Source organism: Rhincodon typus, chromosome 18 (genome assembly GCF_021869965.1).
Source record: "Rhincodon typus isolate 14 chromosome 18, sRhiTyp1.1, whole genome shotgun sequence".
Classification (NCBI taxonomy): domain Eukaryota; kingdom Metazoa; phylum Chordata; class Chondrichthyes; order Orectolobiformes; family Rhincodontidae; genus Rhincodon; species Rhincodon typus.
The window spans coordinates 44441179-44462798 of record NC_063349.1 but is presented as its reverse complement, the minus strand read 5'-3'; the positions used below and the strand labels follow the sequence as shown (position 1 = coordinate 44462798).

The 21620-nt window shown below is 45.9% G+C and overlaps 1 protein-coding gene across 1 annotated transcript in view; it reads left to right on the top strand.

The window, feature by feature from the left end:
• Positions 1 to 21620, top strand: part of btbd11b (BTB (POZ) domain containing 11b) — a 111955-nt gene that overhangs the window by 70516 nt on the left and 19819 nt on the right. Inside the window, exons 3-8 of the mRNA XM_048607785.1 lie at positions 8328 to 8532; positions 10243 to 10395; positions 11515 to 11680; positions 12451 to 12540; positions 15639 to 15740; positions 18682 to 18775. Of these exons, the coding sequence (XP_048463742.1) occupies positions 8328 to 8532; positions 10243 to 10395; positions 11515 to 11680; positions 12451 to 12540; positions 15639 to 15740; positions 18682 to 18775 (810 nt within the window). The remainder of the gene's footprint in view (positions 1 to 8327; positions 8533 to 10242; positions 10396 to 11514; positions 11681 to 12450; positions 12541 to 15638; positions 15741 to 18681; positions 18776 to 21620) is intronic.

Below are 21620 nucleotides of genomic sequence, written 5' to 3'. Positions count from 1 at the left end.
CACTGATGGGACTCTGAATGTTAGAGCATGCTCTGCTGTGGCTTACAAATAACCACCATTACTTGCCATTGTCCAGAGCTGTGAGGTGAATAATGGAGGAGGGATCAGGCTGATGACACGACTACAGAAGAAACAGAAAGTGCAGAGGTCATTCGACCCCTTAAGCCTAAACCACCATTCAGTGAGATAACACCCTTCCTATATAGCAGGGCGACCAGAATTGTGTTCCAGGTGTGGCCTTACCAATGTCTTATACAGCGCAACATGACATCCCAACTCCTGTACTCAGTGTTCTGACCCATGACGGGAAGCATGCCAAAAGCCGCCTTCACCTGTCCACTTTCAAGGAACAATGCCCCTGCACCCCAAGGTCTCTTTACTCGGCAACACTGACGTTGTTAAACTTGAAAGGGTTCAGAAAAGATTTACAAGGATGTTGCCAGGACTGGAGAGTTTGAGTTATAGATAAAGGCTGAACAGGCTCGGGCTTATTTCCTTGGAGCATTGGAGGCTGAGGGGTGACCTTATGGAAGTTTATCAAATCAAAAGGGGCATGGATAGGGTGAATAGTCAAGGTCTTTTCCACGAGGTAGGGGAATCCAAAACTAGAGGGCACATGTTTAAGGTGAGAGGGGAAGATTTTAAAGGGACCTAAGGTGCAACTTTTTCACACTGAGGGTGATGTGTGTATGAAATGAGCTGCCAGAGGAAGTGGTGGAGGTGAGTACAATGACAACATTTAAAAGGCACCTGGATGGGTACATGAATAGGAAGGGTTTAGATGGATATGGGCCAAATACTAGCAAATGGGACTAGATTAATTTAGGATATCTGGTCAGCGTGGATCAGTTGGACGGAAGGGTCTGTTTCTGTGTTGTATGACTCTGACTCCCAAGGACCCTACCATTAACCGTGCAAGTCTGGCCCTGGTTTGTCTTACCAAAATGCGACACCCCTCATTTATCTAAATTAAACTCTATCCTACATCCTTTAGCCCACTAGCCCAGTTGATCAAGATCCCATTGTACTCTTAGATAACCTTCTTCACTGTCCGCTATACCACCAATTTTGTTGCCATCTGCAAACCTACTAACCATGCCTCCTGTATTCTCATAGCCACTCTCCAGTCTTCTGTCACTTCGCCCATGGCTATCGATGACATAAGCATCTCTGCTAGGTGCCCTGCAATTTCTTCCCTAACTTCCCACAATGTCCTGGGATACACTTGATCAGATTTCAGGGATTATCCACCTTTTTATGCATTTTAAGACCTCTAGCGCCACTTCTTCGGTAATATGGACTCTTTTCAAGAAATTACTGTTTACTTCCCCGAGTTCTCTAGCTTCCATATCTATCTTCACTGATGCAAAATATTCATTTAGGGTAAATACTGACTTGGGTAGATGTGGAGAGAATATTTCCACTTGAGGGAGAATCTAAAATTAGAAATGGGTAAACCGACAAAAAACTGAAAGAACTTTGAATGCTCGAAATCTGAATCAAAAACAGGAATTGCTGGAAAATCTCAGCAGGTCTGGCAGCATCTGTGGAGAGAAATCATAGTTAATGTTTCGGGTCCAGTGACCCTTCAGAACTGGACCCAAAATGTTAATTCTGATTTCTCTCTACAGATGCTGCCAAACCTGCTGAGACTTAACAGCAATTTCTGTTTTTGTTCCATAAGTTCAGGATAGTTTCCAATAAATCCAATAGGGAAAATGGAGAGAAATTTCCTTACCTGGTGAGTGGTTAGACTGCAAAGCTCAAAGTGATAGGCTTCAGTGTTATCAGAAGGAAACTAGACAAGTACGTGAGAGAAAAGGGGGTAGAAAGGTCGGCTGAAATGATGCAGAGGCAATGAGACAGAATTTATATGGAGCATAAATACCTGTACAGATTAGAATAAAAATAGTGTTGGGTTGGCGGGAATGGTGACAGGAATGGCAGCATCTGTGGAGAGAGAAGCAGAGTTTGTTTCAAATCAAATATGACTCCTCTTCAGAACACAAGGAGGAAAATGGAAAACACTGAACAAGGTAAAACACAAATCCCATAGGAGAGAAGAGCAGAGCTTCTTCAAAGTTGGCATTAAGTTCTGAAGAAGTGACCAGTTCAACTCAACATTAGAGATAGTAGGAACTGCAGATGCTGGAGAATCTGAGATAACAAGGTGTAAAGCTGGATGAACACAGCAGGCCAAGCAGCATCATAGGAGCAGGAAGGCTGACGTTTCGGGCCTAGACCCTTCATCAGAATTGGGGGAGGGGAAGGGAGTCCTGAAACAAATAGGGAGAGAAGGGGAGGCGGATAGAAGATGGATAGAGGAGAAGATAGGTGGAGAGGAAACAGACAGGTCGAAGAGGCGGGGATGGAGCCAGTAAAGGTGGGGAGGTAGGGAGGAGATAGGTCAGTCCAGGGAGGATGGACAGGTCAAGGGGGCGGGATGAGGTTAGTAGGTAGGAAATGGGGGTGCAGCTTGAGGTGGAAGGAGGGGATAGGTGGGAGGAAAAACAGGTTAGGGAGGCAGGGACGAGCTGGGCTGGTTTTGGGATGCGGTAGGGGGAGGGGAGATTTTGAAGCTTGTGAAATCCACATTGATACCATTGAGCTGCAGAGTTCCCAAGCGGAATATGAGTTGCTGTTCCTGCAACCTTCGGGTGGCATCGTTGTGGCACTGCAGGAGGCCCAGGATGGACATGTCGTCTGAGGAATGGGAGGGGGAGTTGAAATGGTTCGTGACTGGGAAGTGCAGATACAGTATACCACATTAGCAGATGTGCAGGTGAACATCTGCTTGATGTGGAAAGTCTTCTTGCGGCCTGGGATGGGGGTGAGGGAGGAGGTGTGGGGGCAGGTGTAGCACTTCCTGCGGTTGCAGGGAAAAGTGCCGGGTGTGGTGGGGCTGGAGGGGAGTGTGGAGCGGACAAGGGAGTCACGGAGAGAGTGGTCCTTCCGGAAAGCAGATAAGGGTGGGGAGGGAAAGATGTCTTTGGTGGTGGGGTCGGATTGCAGATGGCGGAAGTGTTGGAGGATGATGCGTTGGATCCGGAGGTTGGTGGGGTGGTACGTGAGGACGAGGGGGCTTCTTTTTCGATTGTTACTGCGGGGACGGGGTGAGGGATGAGTTGCGGGAAATGAGGGAGACACAGTCGAGGGCGTTCTCAACCACTGAGGGTGGGGAGTTGCGGTCCTTGAAAAATGAGGACATCTGAGATGTATGGGAGCAGGTGCGGCGGAGGCGAAGGACTTAGGAATAGGGGAGGGCATTTTTGCAGGAAGGTGGGTGGGAGGAGGTGTATTCTAGGTAGCTGTGGGTGTCGGTGGGCTTGAAATGGATATCGGCTTCTAGGTGGTTGCCCGAGAATGGAGACACAGAGGTCCAGGAAGATGAGAGAGGTATCAGAGATGGTCCAGGTGAACTTAAGGTTGGGGTGGAAGGTGTTGGTGAAGTGGATGAACTGTTCGATCTTCTCGTGGGAGCACGAGGCGGCGCCGATACAGTCATCAATGTAACGGAGGAAGAGGTGGGGTTTAGGGCCAGCGTAGGTGCAGGAGAGGGATTGTTCCACGTAACCTACAAAGAGGCAGGCATAGCTTGGGCCCATGCGGGTACCCATGGCCACCCCCTTTGTCTGTAGGAAGTGGGAGGAATTGAAGGAGAAGTGGTTGAGGGTGAGGACGAGTTCGGCTAAGCGGATGAGGGTGTCAGTGGAGAGGGACTGGTCGGGCCTGTGGGACAGGAAGAAGCAGAGGGCCTTCAGGCCATCTGTATGGGGAATGCAGGTGTATAGGGACTGGACGTCCATGGTAAAGATGAGGTGTTGGGGACCAGGGAATTGGAAGTTCTGGAGGAGGTGGAGGGCGTGGGTGGTGTCACGGACGTAGGTAGGAAGTTCCTCGACCAAGGGGGAGAAAATGGAGTTGAGATAAGTTTGGTGGGGCAGGAGCAGGCGGAGACAATGGGTCGACCAGGGCAGTCAGGTTTGTGGATTTTGGGAAGGAGATAGAATCGGGCGGTGAGGGGTTGGAGATCGATGAGGTTGGAGGCCGTGGGTGGGAGGTCACCTGAGGTGATGAGGTTGTGGATGGTTTGGGAGATGATGGTTTGGTGCTCGGGGGTGGGGTCATGTTCAAGGGGGCGGTCGGAGGAGGTGTCGGAGAGTTGGCGTCTGGCCTCGGCGATGTAGAAGTCAGTGCGCCATACTACAACTGCGCCTCCCTTGTCCACGGGTTTTATGGTGAGGTTGGGATTGGAGCGGAGGGCTGCACGTTCTGCGGGGGAGAGGTTGGAGTGGGTGAGAAGGGTGGAGAGGTTGAGGCGATTGATGTCTCGACGGCAATTGGAGATGAAGAGGTCGAGGGAGGGTAGGAGGCCTTGGGGTGGTGTCCAGGAGGAGGGGGTGTGTTGGAGGTGGGAGAAGGGGTCAGTAGAGGGAGGGTTAGGCTCACGGTTGAAGAAGTAAGCGTGGAGGCGGAGGCGGCGGAAAAACTACTCAATGTCCAAATGTGACCGGTATTCGTTGATGTGTGGGTGGAGCTGGACAAAGGTGAGCCCTTTTCCTCTCCACCTATCTTCTCCTCTATCCATCTTCTATCCGCCTACCCCTCTGTCCCTATTTATTTCAGAACCCCCTTCCCCTCCCCCAATTCTGATGAAGGGTCTATTAACTTTGTTTCTCTCTTCACAGGTGCTGTCAAACCTGCTGAGTTTCTTCAGCACTTTGTTTTTATTTCAAATTTCCAACATCCAACATCTTTGTTTTATTTCACCAGCGCTGGCTATTTGACTGACTGACTTTTTTTTTGCTGAGTCTTCGATGTATTATAGAGTCTCCCACTATTAATGGAGTATGGTGGTGTAGTGGCTACGTTACTAAATTAGTAACCTGATCATCGCGACAGTCAGCCCCACAAGGGTTGAGCTAGAATTTGAATTTGATTTTAAAAATCTGGAAATAACAGCTAACTTCAGTAACACTGACTATAAATCTATCACATTGTTAAAAACACACAACTGATTCCATAGTTCTTTGGGGAAGATGATGAAGGGATGCGTACTGGAGTTTAAAAATAGGAGCTGTGATCGCCTTTTATTTCCTATCGATCATAGGATCACTTTTCTCATAGAAAACAGACATTTGGACAGAGTTTGACAGGGTAAACACAGAGATCCTCTTCCGTCTGGAGATCTTAAAATACCATGGCACAACGTCAGGATAAGGGGGGCAATCATTTAGGACGGATATGAGGAAACCTCTGAAAGGGATGGGAAATTTTGGAATTCTCGACCTGGAAGGTTGTGGAATTGCCATCGTTGGCTGGGATGGACAGAATGCCGGTCTCTCCGTGAATCAGGATGTGGACAGGAAAGGAGAGTTAAAGCCCAAAATCAGCCACGATTGTATCAAATGGTGAAGCAGTCTCAATGAGCCGAATGGCTACTTCCTGCTCCTGTTATAGAAACTTCGAAAATAAGTGCAGGTGTAAGCCATTCGGCCCTTCGAGCCTGCACTACCATTCAATGCAATCATGGCTGATCATGTAATCTCAGTATCCCACTACCGCCCTCTCTCCATACCCCTTGATCCCTTTACCTGCAAGGGCCATATCCAGCTTCCTCTTGAATATACCTAATGAACTGGCCCAACAGTGGTCCCAACAGTTTGTGGGAGAGAATTCTGCAGGTTCTCAACCATGAGTGAAGAAATTCTTTCTTCTCTCAGTCCTGAAAGGCTTACTCCTTATTCTTAGACTGTGACCTCTTGTTCTGGACTTCCCCAACAGCAGGAACATTCTTCTGTCCAGAAGAACTGTCCAGTCCCATCAGGATTTTATGTTTCTGAGATCCTTCCTCATTCTTCCAAATTCCAGTGAATACAAGCCAGTCGATCCTGTCTTTCTTCACATGTCAGTCCTGCCATCCCAGGAATCAGTCTGGTGAACCTTCACGGGACTCCCTCATTAGCAAGAATGTCCTTCCTGAAACTAGGAGACCAAAACTGCACACAGTACTCAAGGTGTGGCCTCACCAAGGCTCTGTATAACTGCAGCAAGGCGTCCCTACTCCTACACTGACATGTCACTATGAAGACCAGCATGCCATTAGCTTTCCTCACTGCCTGCTGCACCTGTATGCCAACCTTCAGTGGCTGTTCCACCATGACAGCCAGGTCTCGTTGCGCTTCACCTTTTCCTAAACTGCCACCATTCAGATAATAATCTGCCTTCCTGTTTTTGCGACCAAAGTGGATAACCTCACATTTATCCACATTATATTGCATTTGCCAAGTATTTGTCCTCTCAGCCAGTCTGTCCAAGTCACGCTGCAGCCTCTTAGCACCCTCCTCACAGCACACACTGTCACCCAACTTAGTGTCATCTGCAAATTTGGAGATATTGTATTCAATTTCTTTACCCAAATCATTAATGTCTTGTCTTCTTGAAAGACCAGCTGCCCTTGGCAGCATGGTGGCTCACTGGATAGCACTGCTGCCTCACAGCGCCGGGGACCTGGGCTCAATTCCACCCTCGGGCGACTGGCTGTGTGGAGTTTGCACATTCTCCCCGTGTCAGCATGGGTTTCCTCCGGGTGCTTCGGTGTCCTCCCACAGTCCAAAGATGTGCAGGTTAGGTGGATTGGCCAAGCTAAATTGCCCATAGTGTTCATGGGTATGTAGATTAGGTGGGTTAGCCATGGGAAATGCAGTGTTGCAGTAATAGGGTACGGGATGGGTCTGGGTGGGATGCTCTTCAGAAGGTCACTGTGGACTTGATGGGCTAAATGACCTGCTTCCACACCATGTAGGGATTCTGTGATTACCCTGGATGTACTATGTGTGGCACAGTGGTTAATTCTTATATCACCTTCACATTGGCTTTGTGAGCCACTCAGCTGTGTTAAAGCGGGGTTAGGATGGATTGGTTCAAGACCACCACCAGCTCCTCGAGGCAGCTAGAGACTGAGCATTAAGTCAACCTGCAAGTCCCACATCCTAAGAATGGATAAAACCCTCCAGTTATCAGATGTGATTGGTGACTTTGGTTTGTGACTCACGGGGCTACACGACGCATTTGATGGTGTAATAAATGCCTTTAATTAGCAGTTTACATTGCAGCGAACATCTGTGAGAATTTAAATTGTCAGTTGCCAGATTCTGCATGTGTTTTCAGGATTGAAACATCTGTAAGCCATTTGAGAGTGGTCAGGATTCTGGGCAGAATATTCTGAAAATAGACACTGAGAGCGATGCTTTAATCCTCAGTGAGAAAACAGTGAACCCATAAAACCGCAGTCCGCACCTCGCATTCTTACTTGGAACAGACTTGTGTGCAAGTTCCTCACAAACAGGTCTTGTTCAGTCCCTCTCCATTCTTCCCTGTTTTTCATTTCTTCCTTTCTTAATATTCAATCCATCTTTTTGTCAATTGTAGAATCACACAGCAGAAAGGCTTTTGGCTCATCTCTGTTAAAAAACTATCCCCTTTTTCCTGTTTCTCTGCCTTTTTATTCATGACCTTCTGATGTATTCTTTTTCCATAACTCCATCAAAAGGTGCAGAAGAGGAAAAAGACAAATGGCCAAAGATTTACATCTTGCACTCATCAAATTTCAAGCGATCGCGACAATTTAAAACTGTGGAGTAGTAATTTAAGTGAGACAAGCAGAATAAGAATGGGTTGTTTCGAGAGCAAAGGTTGGACAGGCTGGTCTTGGAGTTTTAGGAGTGTGGGAGACGACTTTATTGAAACGTACAAAATCCTGAGCGGTCTTGACAAAGTGCAAGTGGAAAGAGTGTTTCCTCCTGTGGGAGAGAGCCCAAAGCTAGGAGTCACTGTTTAATAATAAGGGGTCACCTATTTATGAACAGGATAAGGAGAATGCTTTTCTCATGGAGGGTCATGAATTTATGGAACTGTCTTCCTCAAAAGGCAGTGGAAGCTCAGCCATAAAAATGTTTTTTTTAATGCAGAGGTGCATCGATTCTGGATAAGCACAGGGATGAAAAGGTATTGAGGGTGTAATTAGATCAGCAACAATCTTATTGAATAGCACAGCAGGCTCAAGGGGCTCAGAGGTAGTAAGAACTGCCGATGCTGGAGTCAGAGATAACAAGGTGTGGTGCTGGATGAACACAGCAGGCCAAGCAGCATCAGAGGAGCAGGAAAGCTGACGTTTCGGGTCAGGACCCTTCTTCAGAAAATAGGCTTAAGGGGCTGTCTGACCTACTCCTGCTCCTAGGTTTGTAGGCATGAGACCCACTGTCCAACCTCTCTCCGGGTGAAGATGTAGGCCATGTGAGTTGAATTAACCCCTCTGTGTTCCACAGGTGACCTGGTTTCTCGGGCGATGCATCACCTGCAGCCGTTGAAGTGGACCCAGTGTGGGAACGGAACGCCAGTCCACCATAAACAGGGACCACTGCACTGGGAGTCCGAGGCACTGTATACCCTCTGCTACTTCATGCACTGTCCACAGATGGAATGGGAAAACCCGAATGTGGAGCCGTCCAAAGTCAGCCTCACTACAGAGAGGTATCGTGAACGGGACAACACCCAGCTCCTTTACTTTTCTAACACCATTAACTTCCACATCATTCACAACAGCCAGCAAGTAGCTGATCTCACTCTCTCGCTCAAATCCACTCCACCCTCCTGGTTTGTCGCCATTAAGATTAATCTCTTACTGAGCCCAGAATATCTCTGGGGGTTTGGCAGATGAAGTTTTCTGATCACTTTCCAGTTCCTATTGGGGGTTTGGAAGAGGGGTGTCTCTAGCAGAGTGCAGGAATTGAATCAGTGCAAAGAGGTGAGATTGAGAGACCGCTGCTGCACCTTTCTGAATGCCGTGAATTCAGCTTCCTCACTCTCAGTTTTTTGTCCTGATTCTGTCCAAAACATGTAATGAGTAACGTGGTTAGGCACAGCTTGGAATTGAGATTATTTCTTGTCTGGGAGCGTGTTTCTGAATGGTAGCATCGTCCGTTTAATTTAAACTGAGTCAGCTACTGCAATGGGAAGTTAAATTTTCACCCAGCTTTTGAAGTGCCAATGAATTTGAAAGTGATTGGATGACTCAGGGTAGAAAATGCATCCTGAAAAACAGACAACACGGCGTTCTGAATTCACCATCCCTTCCTGTCTTTTAACCATCTGTGAGCTTGGTGGATCCCCAATTGCTGCTCCAACTCAAAACCCTGTCAGTCCAGGGGGAAGTGGTGGCGTAGTGTCAATGTCATTGGACTAGTAATCATTCTGGGGACAAGGGTTTGAATCCCACCATGGCAGATGGGGAAATTTAATTAAAATCTGAACGAATGATGACCATGTAACCATTATCAATTGTCATTAAAATAAAAACCTATGTGATTTACTCATGTCCTTTTTTGGGGAAGGAAATCTGCTGACCTTTCCCATGTCTGGCCTACATGTAACTCCAGACCTGCAGCAATGGAGTTGACTCTTAATTATGTAATTAGGGATGGGCAGCGGGATGATTTGCCTACATCCCATGAAACGATTGATTTTTTTTTAAAAGGTCTCGCTGCAGAGACTGGAGTAGGTCACCAGTGTTTGTACTGAAGTAGGGCTACACTGACACAAGTGCCATCTTCCTGGTGAGATGTGAAGCAGAGGCCCCATCTGCCCTAGCCCATGAGTTTGTTTGAAGAAGAGCAGGACGTTCTCCTTATCCTGAGCCCGACATCTCTCTCCAAAGCAAGAACTGGTTAACCGGCCAGTTTTCTGTTTGCTGCATCTTCCGTCTGTACAGCTGAGTAGACTTGAAAGGTTCCTCATTGGACTTGATCTACAGGATGATCCAGACAATTGAGGTTTTATAAAGTCATGAGGGGCATGGATAAGGTGAATGACAAGGGTCTCTTTCTTAGGGTGGGAGAGTTCAAAACTAGGGGGGGGTCATATTTTTAAGGTGAGAGGAGATAGAATTAAAAAGGATGTTAGGGGCAACCTTTTTATTCACAGGGTGGTTTGCCAGAGATAGTGGTGGATATGGGTAGAGTTACAATGTTTGGATAAGTACATGAGTAGGAAGGGTTTGGTGGGATATGGGCCAAGTACAGGCAGGTGGGACTACTTTAGTTTGGGAACATGGTTGGCGTGGATTAGTTAGACCAAAGGGTCTGTTCCCACGCTGCATGACAGTGATTTTTGAACTCGGTCAGAATATATGGGTGATATGTTTGAGTGAAGTTTGGGGCAGTAAGGCTGTGCTGTCATCTACAGGCCGTTCCTGGTACTGCCGCCTTTGATGGAGTGGATCCGAGTGGCTGTAGCCCATGCTGAACACCGCAGAAGTTTTTCCATCGACAGTGATGATGTGCGACAAGCTGCCCGCCTCTTGCTTCCTGGAGTTGATTGTGAACCTCGCCAGCTAAAGTATGACTGTAACTCCAAACTCAACTGACAATGGGCACTCAAAAAACACCACATGGGCCGGACCGAACCCTATAGCACTGAAAGGTTAATGGGGATAGGAGCGTGACTCCCTAACTCCTTCCCTTCCAGTCTCCTGTTTGACTGTAGGGACTCAGTCCACATAGATTTAAGATGAGAGGGGAAAGATTTAAAAGGGACCGAATGGGCAACATTTTCACGCAGAGGGTGGTGCATGTGTGGAGCGAGCTGCCAGAGGAAGTGGTGGAGGCTGGTACAATTACAACATTTAAAGGCGTCTGGATGGATATATGAATAGGAAGGGTTTAGAGGGATCTGGCCCAAATGTTGGCAAATGGGACTACATGAATTTGGGATGCCTGGTCGGCATGGATGAGTTGGACCGAAGGGTCTATTTCCATGCTGTACAGCGCTATGACTCTATGTCCTTTCACATCCTCCCAGTTGTTCTCAGCCACTGCTCTTCATCGGCTGTTGGTCAGGGAGGTGAACAGGGCTGAGAGATCCGCGTGGAGGCTGTTAAACGGAATCTGCAGACAGGAGGACTCTACTGGCACAGTGGTAATGCCCCTACTCTGGACCAGAAGCTTCATGTTCAAGTCTTACCTGCCCCAGAAGTGTGTTAAAAGTAGTGGCAGGGAAAATCAGGAGAAGCAGCACAGGAGTTAGAGGGAGAGAGAAAAGGGGAGAAAGCATTATAGGAGGAACTGTAACAAAGCTGAGAGAGGCAACGTAAAAGAATGGAAGGAAAAAGAACAAGTATTCTCTCTAATGGAATACTTGGTTGAAGCTGGTAAGATTGCAATTCTTGACTAATTTATTGAAGCCTGTGGGAATCATGTGCAGGAAAGATGCAGAGGGATTTCATTGGCATTACTGCCTGTCTGTAACCAATTTGCACATTCTTGGAATATTTGCATGGAATGTCATGACACACTGTGGTGAGATTTGAACAGATGATTTCTGGGCTCAACAAGACAGACATGATGCCCCACTTGTACCCCTCATGATCTAACTTCTCTCTCTCTGTCTCTCTCTCTCTCTGTCTCTGTCTCTCTCTCTCTCTCTCTCTCTGTCTCTCTCTCTCTCACTGTCACACAGAGCTGATGATTGCTTCTCTGCCTCCCTGAAACTCGACGCAGCAGCGACTGAGGCCAAGTTTCACCAAGGCCTGGGATTCCGCATGTTGAACTGTGGCAGGACAGACCTGGTCAATCAAGCCATTAACCTTCTGGGACCTGATGGCATCAACACCAGGAGTGAGCAGGTACAGCAGTGGGCTGTGAGCTGAAGCATGTCGGAGGAGAAGTCAGTTATTGTGCATTAAATTGGTTGAAAAATATAAATGGCTGGCAATTCTGTGCCATTTTCCTCTGGCATTCATTTAACATCCCCAAATAGAGTCATACAGCATGGAAACAGACTCTTCGATCCAACCTGTCCTTGCTGAACATAATCTCAAACTGAACTAGTCCCACCTGCCTGCCCCGGCCCATATCCCTCCAAACCTTCCATATTCATATACTTTTAAACATTGCAATTGTACCCACATCTACCACTTCCTCAGGAAGTTCATTCCACGCACTAAACACCCTTTGTGTAAAAGTTGTCCCTCATGTCTTCTTTAAATCTCTTTCCTCTCTCCTTAAAAATGTGACTTTCTGATGTCTGATTTAATGTAATGAATTAGCTATGTTTCCAATATTCACGTGCAATTATTGTTGCAATGCGAATAAAACTGTTTCTGTGGGTTATTTCCTGGGAATATTTTGTTGAAGAATCAGTGACATGAATTACCTATTTTTGCAAATATTGCTGTTGTGTCCAGTTCGGCTGCTGGCATGTTTTTTACAAGCACCTTTCCGTTTTGATAGGAATTTTGAAACTCACAAGTACTGTACCAGTTATTTCAGACACTTTTAACTACAGGTAGCATGGAGCATCTCATAAGGCAGTTAGCATTTATCTTCTGTTAAATTAATCAATGCAGGTCTAACTGTTGCATTATTTGTGAATACGGACTTTTTAAACATGCAGGGTCTGAGTCCACTGATGTATGCCTGTGCTCGGGGAGACGAGGCCATGGTCCAGATGTTACTTGATGCCGGGGCAGATGTAAACTGTGAGGTAACGAAAACGATCGAGGCCGCAGGAGCAAGTCTCGCGTTTATATAGAGCCTTTTCCTGACCATCTGGTGTCACTGGATTTACAGTACTTTTGAAGTGTAGTTCGTGCTGTAATGTGGAAAATGCATCAACAAATTTTGTGCATAGCAAGCTCCCACATGCAGCAGCCTGATATCCAGGTAACCTGTTATTGTGATGTTGAATAAGGGTTATTCATTGGCCCGGACATCAGGGCAAACACACCTAAATTTCAAAATACTCACATGGAGTGTAATCTTTTACACTCACCTGAATGAGCAGACAAGTTCTCAGGATAAGGGGTTATCTGAAAAGAAAGTACCTCCAACTGTGCAGTACTCCTTCAGCACTGCCCACTCATTGACAATGCTCCCGTGAAGTGTGTTGGAGACATTTTACTGTATTAACAGATCTATTTAACTAGAGTTTGTTATTTTATCAATAAGTTTAGCATAAAGAAAGGAGGTCCTCCAAAATGTCAAAATATTCTGCACCTAAATATTCTGTCAATAGCAAGTATGTGATTTGTTAGGGGTCTGTGTTAGTTTCCATCTGTTGGACCAGATGTCTTTATGGATTAATTGTCAGGCTATTATTTAAGGTGCACATGGATGTACCAGCCATTCCTTCTGATCTGCTGTGTAATCATGGTGCTTTCTGATTGCATTCATTGAATATATGTGCTGGTTTTGCCACTTGTTTACACCATTGACATGAACGGAATTTTGCTGTCAGAGAATGTCAGTGTAGGTGAAGACCATTTTGCCAAAGCTGGTTCTTAAAGAAAATCTTGCATTTATATGGCACCTTTCACAATCATTGAACATCTCCAAGCACTTTACAGCCAATAAGTGTTTTTGAACTGTATATCACTTCTCTCATGGGCATGCAAGGTTATCCAATTCCCTTTTGAGTGTTACCACTGAGTCTGCTATGCACAGGGTCTTACTGTGTACCCATTGGTTATCACATTTGTCCAACAAACAAAACTTCAAAATAATTCATTTGGTGAAGTACCTTGTGGTATACAGAGGCTGTTAGAATTCAAATTCTTTCCTTCGTCTTTTCCTTTTTGCTGTTCTCTGTAAACTTCAGCGCTGATTGTAAAATACATGTCAATGATGTTTTCATGCTATTAGCAGTTATCAACTATAATTGAAATCTTTCTGTATTTTTGTCGTTTTGGTGTATTTGTGTGTCTGTGTGTCTGTTGAACAGCATGTGCACACACTGTGATGTAAAGTATTTGCTTTATTTTAAATATAATTTTTCTTTAGAGGTTGGAATTTGAACTAGTGCTATGTGGGTTTTGGTCTGCGTGTTTGAAAAAGTTTAATGATTGATTTTGTCAGTATTTTTGTAGCATAGTGATTTAATTGAAAAGCAAAACATTCTTCAAGAGCTCGTTCTCTCTTAGACTAAAAAAAACCTATAGAATGCTGGAGAAATTCAGCAAATCTGGCAACGTCTGTGGGAGAGAAACAGAGAGAACATTTTGATATTGCACTCAAAACATTACCTCTGTTTCTCTCCCCATAAAAGGTGCCAGACCAGGTGAATTTCTCTAGCATTCTCAGAGTTTGTTTCAGATTTCTAGCATCTATTGTTTTTGGCTTTTATTTGAGTTATTCGAGGTTGATAGGAATCTGCTCTCATCAGGAGAGTTTACAAGGGAACAAAGTAAACAGTTGTGTATTAGGCTTTTGGTTTAGACGGTCAGAGATTGATTTTCTTTTAATCAGGGGAAACATCTATAACTTCGAAAAAAGCTCCTGGGTTTCATTTTGGCAGCTTTGCAGAAATGTTACCTGAACCTGAATGTGTGAAACAGTTTACAACGGTTGATAATTACTTTACCTCAGTGAAAGCAGTTTAGCTTTAAACTTCCAGGTCAGAAGTGTTTGGTTAAAATCCTGAAGAGATATTTTGATGCTAAGAAAATCCAAGCTCAGTTGTATGAAGAATTGACGAAGAAGACATCAGATTCTCAAGACCAGGGAACTGAAACCACAGCTGAGTCAAACCCTGTCTGTGATAGAATGGGAAATCTTTCTGGGTGTTTGAGTACTGTAAAAATGTGCTGTTTAGATTAATTGGACTATAATTTACCTTGTGTTTCTAAATCTTTAAACATGTGCCATATTTAAATAGAGAGAGCACAAACTGCAGATGCTGGAGTCAGAGACAACACAGTATGGAGCTGGAGGAACACAGCAGGCCAGGCAGCATCAGAGGAACAGGAAAGCTGACGTTTCGGGTTGGGACCCTTCTTCAGAAAAGGGGAGGGAGAAGGGAGCTGGGAAATAAATAGAGAGAGGAGGGGTGGGGCTGGGGAAGGTAGGTGGGAAGGTGATAGGTGAGTGCAGGTAGGGGGTGGTGGGGATTGGTCAGTGGAATAGTGGGGCAGATAGGTGGGAGATAAGATGGACAAGTTTTGTCAGGGCAAGGAGGTGGGGATGAGAGGGAGGGTTGGACATGGGATGAGGCAAGGGATGGGGAGATTTTAAAACTGGTGATTTCCATGTTTAGGCCATTGGGCTGTAGGCTCCGGAGGCAGAATATGAGGTGATGCTCCTCCAGTTTGTGGGTGGTGTCATTGTGACACTGGAGGAGGCCCAGGATGGACATGTCACCTAGGTAGTGGGAGGGGGAGTTAAAATGGTTCGCGACCAGAAGGTGTTGTCGTTTGTCGTGTACATTTTAAATATTCAAGTAATTTGGTTTACTATATTTCATCTTCATTTCTTCTGTGTAATAAACTTGTATTTGTGTTTGTGTTTCGGTGAAAGACCATTTTGTTAAAACCAGAAAAAAACAAAATATTATCCAACAAGCCAGGTCTCAGTCTGGGATCTGACTTGTCCAGTTGTAAAACCAACTGGGATTATAGCACCACATTGCAGTGTGTATACACTTGCTTGGAGCACGTGTGCATACATCGGTGAGAGTTGTGTGTTGGAGCATGTGTGCATTGGTACGCATGTGTGCGATTTCCTGTGCGCAAAAGTCTGTTGGACTGTGCATGTATGTTGGTGTGTGTAAACTCTGTCTGACTTGATAACCTGTTCTCTGTGCTGCAGGTTCCCAGCCCAACTCACAAATATCCGTCTATCCCTGTGGAGACACGACACTGGACTGCCCTGACACTGGCTGTGCTCCATGGCCACATTGCTGTAGTTCAGGTAATCCATGTCCATCATCAAGCGCCACTTTTTTATCTACGCAGGAATATCAGTGGTCAGGAATTAAATCAGGCAGAAAGGGCCTGACTTTATTTAACCTCCTGTGGTCTGTGTCATGGAATATTCTCTGATGGTCAGTGCAGGCTGTGAATTGTGAAATAAACGTAGAAGATCTGAAAATGTCTTTCCATTGCAGCAAGACATAGTCGGGTACAGGAAAGATTTTCAACATTTGTACACCTTGATTTCAGGTTTTCTTGCACAATCTTACTTTGTTTAACGGATGTGGTATGGTCACTACCTAACCTTTTTGCTTTTGTTCATTCATGGGTTCGCATTTATTGCCCATCCGTAATTGCTCCTTATTCTGAGTTGCTTGCTCAGGCCATTTCAGAGTCAACCACATTGCTGTGGGTCTGGAGTCACATGTAGGCCAGACTAGCTAAGGATGGCAGTTTCCTTCCCTAAAGGGCATTAGTGACCCAGATGGGTTTTTACAACAATCGATAGTGGCTGTACGGTGGCCATTAGGCTAGCTTTTAATTCCATATTATTTTTGATTCAAATTTCCCCATCAGCCAAGTGGGATTTTAAACCATGTCCCCAGACCATTAGCTTGGGGTTCAGGATTATTAATCTAGAGAAAATACCACAGGCCATCACTTTCCTGATCAGCTGTAACAATATTTAAACTTTCTTTCACTCTTCTCCTTTTAAATCATGCGGGTAAATTTCCCTTTCCTGGCACTGCAGATCAGACTAAACGCTCCAACTGATTCCCCACACGCTGTCTCACTCAGTGACAGGCTTTGCAGTCTGAGTACAGAGTCTATGTTGGTTGTGTAGATACCTTACCAACAGTTTGAACAGGACCTGCTTTTGCAAACTGGGTTCAAGATGAGATGATTTAGTGCTCGAGGCTGGTTTACAGAAGGTTTTCCTGAATAACCTCTCACACAGGGACCTGGGACAGGATTCAGCCTCAGCTGATTGGGGGAAGTGAGGAGTCACTGTGCAGTCTGGGTGTTGTCATTGCAAGTCAGGCCTCATTCTGTAGAGCTTTGGGAAAGAACCTACTCTGACACCAGACTGACATGTTCTGACCTTCAGAGGAGGGTAATATTGTAAACTTTCCATTCCTTAGGGCATTGAGAGGGAGCTACTTGTAGGGAAAACTGGATATTTTGATTCCTCTGTACTCCTTTCTTTTAGCAGCTGCCTCTTCCCCCGTGCTCCTGAAATCCCACCCTGCTCTGGTGCCTGACCAACCCTAATAGCCCCTTCACTGCTCCTGAAAGCCCCTCCCAACTTCTCATTCTACCTTCTGCTTTTCAACCCCTCCACCCCTCTTTCCCTACCACTGACAACCCCTTCAAGAATCAAAGAATTGTTGCAGGATAAAGGAGGCCATTTGGCCCATTGTGTCTGCACTGGCTATCGCAATCAGTTGGCGCTGTTCTCTTGCTTTCTCCCCATAACCCTGCACACTTATCCTTTACCATTAACTATCTCAGTTCCTTTTGAAAGCCTCAATTAAGCTTGCCTGTTCCACACACTCAGGCAGTGCATTTCAGACCCAAGCCATCTGCTGCATGACAAAGTTTTTCCTCCAAACATTTTGGCTTCTTTTACGATTTACTTTTAAATACACACCATCTCGCTCTCCAGTGGGAATGTTTACTTCTACATGCTTCTGTGATTTTTGAATACTTCAGTCAGGAGTGTGATGGAATACTCCACACTCGCCTGGATGGGTGCAGCCCCAACACTCAAGACGCTTGACACCATCCAGGACAAAGCAGCCTGCTTGATTGACACCGCGTCCAATCCTTCCATCACCAATGCTTAGTAGCAGTAGTGTTCTCTGTCTACGAGAGGCACTGTAGAATTTCATCAAAGATCCTTAGACAAACCCCTGACCACTTCCATCCAGAAGGACAAGGGCAGCAGATACAACAGAGCAACGTCACCTGCAAGTTCCCCTCCAAGCCATTCACCATCCTGACTTGGAAATGTATCACCGTTCCTTCGCTGTCATTGGGACAAACTCCTGGAATGCCCTCCCTGAGGGCATTGTGGGTCTATCTACAGCAGGTGGATTACAGCGGTTCAAGAAGGCAGCTCACCACCACCTTCTCAAGGGCAACTAGGGACGGGCAATAAATGGTGGCCCAGCCAGCAATGCCCATGTCCCACATGTGAATGGGGAAAAGAAAACTCTTCCCAACCTTTTCCAAGGGGAATGATTCCAACTTCTCCAACCAATATTGACATTGGTAGTGGTTCATTCCTGGAACCATTCTGCTAAACTACCTCTACACTCTTTCCAATGTTGTCATATCCTTCCGCGAGAGACTGACTACCAGATGCATGATAACTATATCTGTACATTATTACAGGTGGAATTGAACATAAAAAGGCCCTCGCTGTCTGTGTTAAAAATGCAGGAGTCTTGAAGGTTCGACCAGAAATATTTTCTAATCAATCTGTTCAGTGTTGTTATTGGAATTTGAACCCAAGGCCTTTCGGTCCAGGCGTAGGGACACTACTACTGCCCCACAAGAGGGGCCAATCTAAAGTAAAGTTGTCATAGTCTTACCAAATCATAGGTGTGCTCTCTAATTTAGAGACAGAGAGAAATGACTGGTGGTATTTTAATCTGAGGGTCGCCATGACTCGAGCGAGGGGAGAAGTTGAGAAGGAGAGTTCTTCATGCTAACCTCAGCCAGTGTGGGAATTGAACCCACACTGTTAGCATCACTCCACATCACAAACTAGCTGTCCAGGGTCAACCTTTTTTTTTAAACTTTAACCTATTTTTCTAATCCACCCGTTCAGAGATGTGATTACACAACTCTGGAGTAGGTGGGATTTGAACTCGGGACTCCCCGTTGAGGGGTTTTCACAGTGTTAACAGTTCTCTCCTCCTCTTCTCCTGCAGTTGCTGCTCGATGCTGGTGCGAATGTCGAAGGGTCTGTCGGACAAGGGGGTGAGAATTACTCTGAGACCCCCTTGCAACTGGCAGCTGCAGCTGGTGAGTGGGTCGGGAATACTGTATGTGTTTGAGCGTTCCGTCAGTACCATGTTCCTCCAAATCCACTGCTCCAGAACTCAAATGGTGGGGACACGTTTGTCAAAGAATCCATTCGGATTTTGCCGAGAGGATGATTCCCTGGCGGGAGACACCAGAAGTTGGGGGCGGGGTGGGGCACAATTGGAAAAATAAGATGTCTTCCCGTTTAAAATGGAGAGGAGGAGAAATTCTTTCAGAGACTTGAGTTTTTGGAGTTCTTCTCCCCTGCCCACAGAGTGGTGGAGGTAGGTTACTGAATATTTTAAAGACGGGAGTAAATAAATTCTTGACTGATAATGGAGTCCAATAGTATTGGCGGGATGGGGTGCTGTTAGGCAGGAAAGTGAATTTGAAGCCACCAGCAGATCAGCCATGAGTTTCTTGAATGACAGAACAGGCTTGAGGGCTGAATAGCCTTGTCCTGCTTCTACTTTAGATCTTTGTAATCTCGATTCCGAGCTTTTATCTTCAGAAGCCTCATTGCCAGAGTTACGGAAGAGCGTTGATTCCTCGGATTCAGACCCTAACTGCTAGCTTGCGTGATGATGTTTTTCTACTTTTGTCTACTTTCCACAGAACACCTGTTGTTAGATGTGATTCCGCATTTGGTCGGAATGTGCTAATAGCTGCACAAACAACCAATTTTAGATAACCAGTCAAATGTGTAACAGAGCTTTGCTAAAAGCAGCATACAATCATACGTTGAAACGTTGTTCTTTCTTTTCTCTATTCATTTGTGGGGTGAGAGTGTTGCTGGCTGGCCAGCATTTATTGCCCATCCCTAGTTGCCCTCGAGAAGGTGGTGGTGAGCTGCCTTCTTGAACAGTTGCAGTCCATGTGCTGTAGGTTGATCCACAATGCCATTAGGGAGGGAATTCCAGAAAATTGACCCAGAGATAGCGACGGAACGGTGACATATTTCCAAGTCAGGATGGTGAGTGATTTGGAGGGGAACTTGAAGGTGTTGGTGTTCCCATATATCTGCTGCCCTTGTCCTTCTCGATGGAAGTGGTCGTGGGTTTGGGAGGTGCTGTCTGAGGATCTTTGAATTTCTGCAATGCATCTTGTAGATAGTACACATTACTGCTACTGAGCATCGGTAGTGGAGGGATGGATGCATGTGGATGTAGTGCCATTCAAGTGGGCTACTTTGTCCTGGACAGTATCAAGCTTCTTGAGTGTTGTTGGAGCTGCACTCATCCAGGCAAGTGGGGAGTATTCCATCACACTCCCGACTTGTGCCTTGTAGATGGTGGACAGGCTTTGGGGAGTTGGGAGGTGAGTGACTCGCTGCAGTATTTCTAGCTGCTGACCTGCTTTTGTAGCTGCTGTGTTTATGTAGTGAGTCCAGTTGAGTTTCTGGTCAATGGTAACCCCCCAGGATGTTGATAGTGGGGGATTCAGTGATGGTAACACTATTGAATGTCAAGGGGTGGTAGTTAGATTGTCTCTTATTGGTGATGGTCATAGTCTGGTATTTGTGTGGCTCGAATGTTACTTGCTACTTGTCAGCCCAAGCCTGGATATTGTCCAGATCTTGTTGCATTTGAACATGGACTGCTTCAGTATCTGAGGCGTCACGAATGGTGCTGAACATTGCGCAATCATCAGTGAGCATCTCCATCTCTGACCTTATGATGGAGGGAAGGTCATTGATGAAGCAGCTGAAGATTATTGGGCCTAGGACACTACCCTGAGGAACTCCTGCAGAGATGTCCTGGAGCTGATATGATTGACTCCCATTGATTCCAGTATTGCTATGACTCCTTGATGCCACATTCAGTCGAATGCAGCCTTGATATCAAGGGCTGTCACTCTCACCTCACCTCTGGAATTCAGCTCTTTTGTCCATGTTTGAACCAAGGCTATAATGAGATCAGGAGCTGAGTGGCCCTGGCAGAACCCAAACTGGGTGTCACTGAGCAGGTGCTGTTTGATAGCACTGTTGACGACACCTTCCATCACTTTACTGATGATTGAGAGTAGACTGATGGGGTTTTAATTGGCTGGGTTGGATTTGTCCTACTTTTCCACATTGCTGGGTAGATACCGGTGTTGCAACTGTACTGGAACAGCTTGGTTAGGGGAGCAGCAAGTTCTGGAGCACAAGTCTATGGAAGAGCAATCCAAAGACTTAGGAACTGCTTAGATTAAAAAAAAACTGCCTCATCTCTGTATCAAGGGGGAGACATCTTATTCATAAAGTGTTCCCTTTTGTCCTGTATTCCCCATGAGAATAAACTTGCATCAACCCTTCAAAGCCCCCTCAAAATCTTAAATGTTTCAACTCATGTGTATCGATCGGCTGTAGCCTGTTGCTGGTTTAAGTCATGTTCCCAATGCTTCTCGTTTTTGCTTATTCGCATTGTTGCGTTTTTCTTTTTGCCTGTCTTTCTTTCGTTCTCTCTCTCTCCTCTGTATTGGAGTGTCACACTGTCAGAGGCTCGGGACTGAGGGAGTGCTGCTGTGTCTGAGGGGCTAGTTAAATGCAAAGTTTCTTTTTTATCTTTTTTTTTCCTGGGAACAGGCAGTCTGCAGTGCTAGATTACCCATCACACATACTGGTTTATATTGAAACTGTCAGACTGTAATCTTTAACTGAGCACAGCTTTGTTCTGACAGGACAAATGTGTTGGGGTTGCAGGTAATTTTGATCTCGTGAGTTTACTCCTGGAGAGGGGAGCAGAGCCGATAATTGGGACGACGTGTCGGAATGGCTTCTCTGTCACTCCACATGGTGACATGAGTGCATACAGCCAGGCTGCTGCTCACGGCCACAGGTAACTTGGGGGTTGGGGTTCGGGTC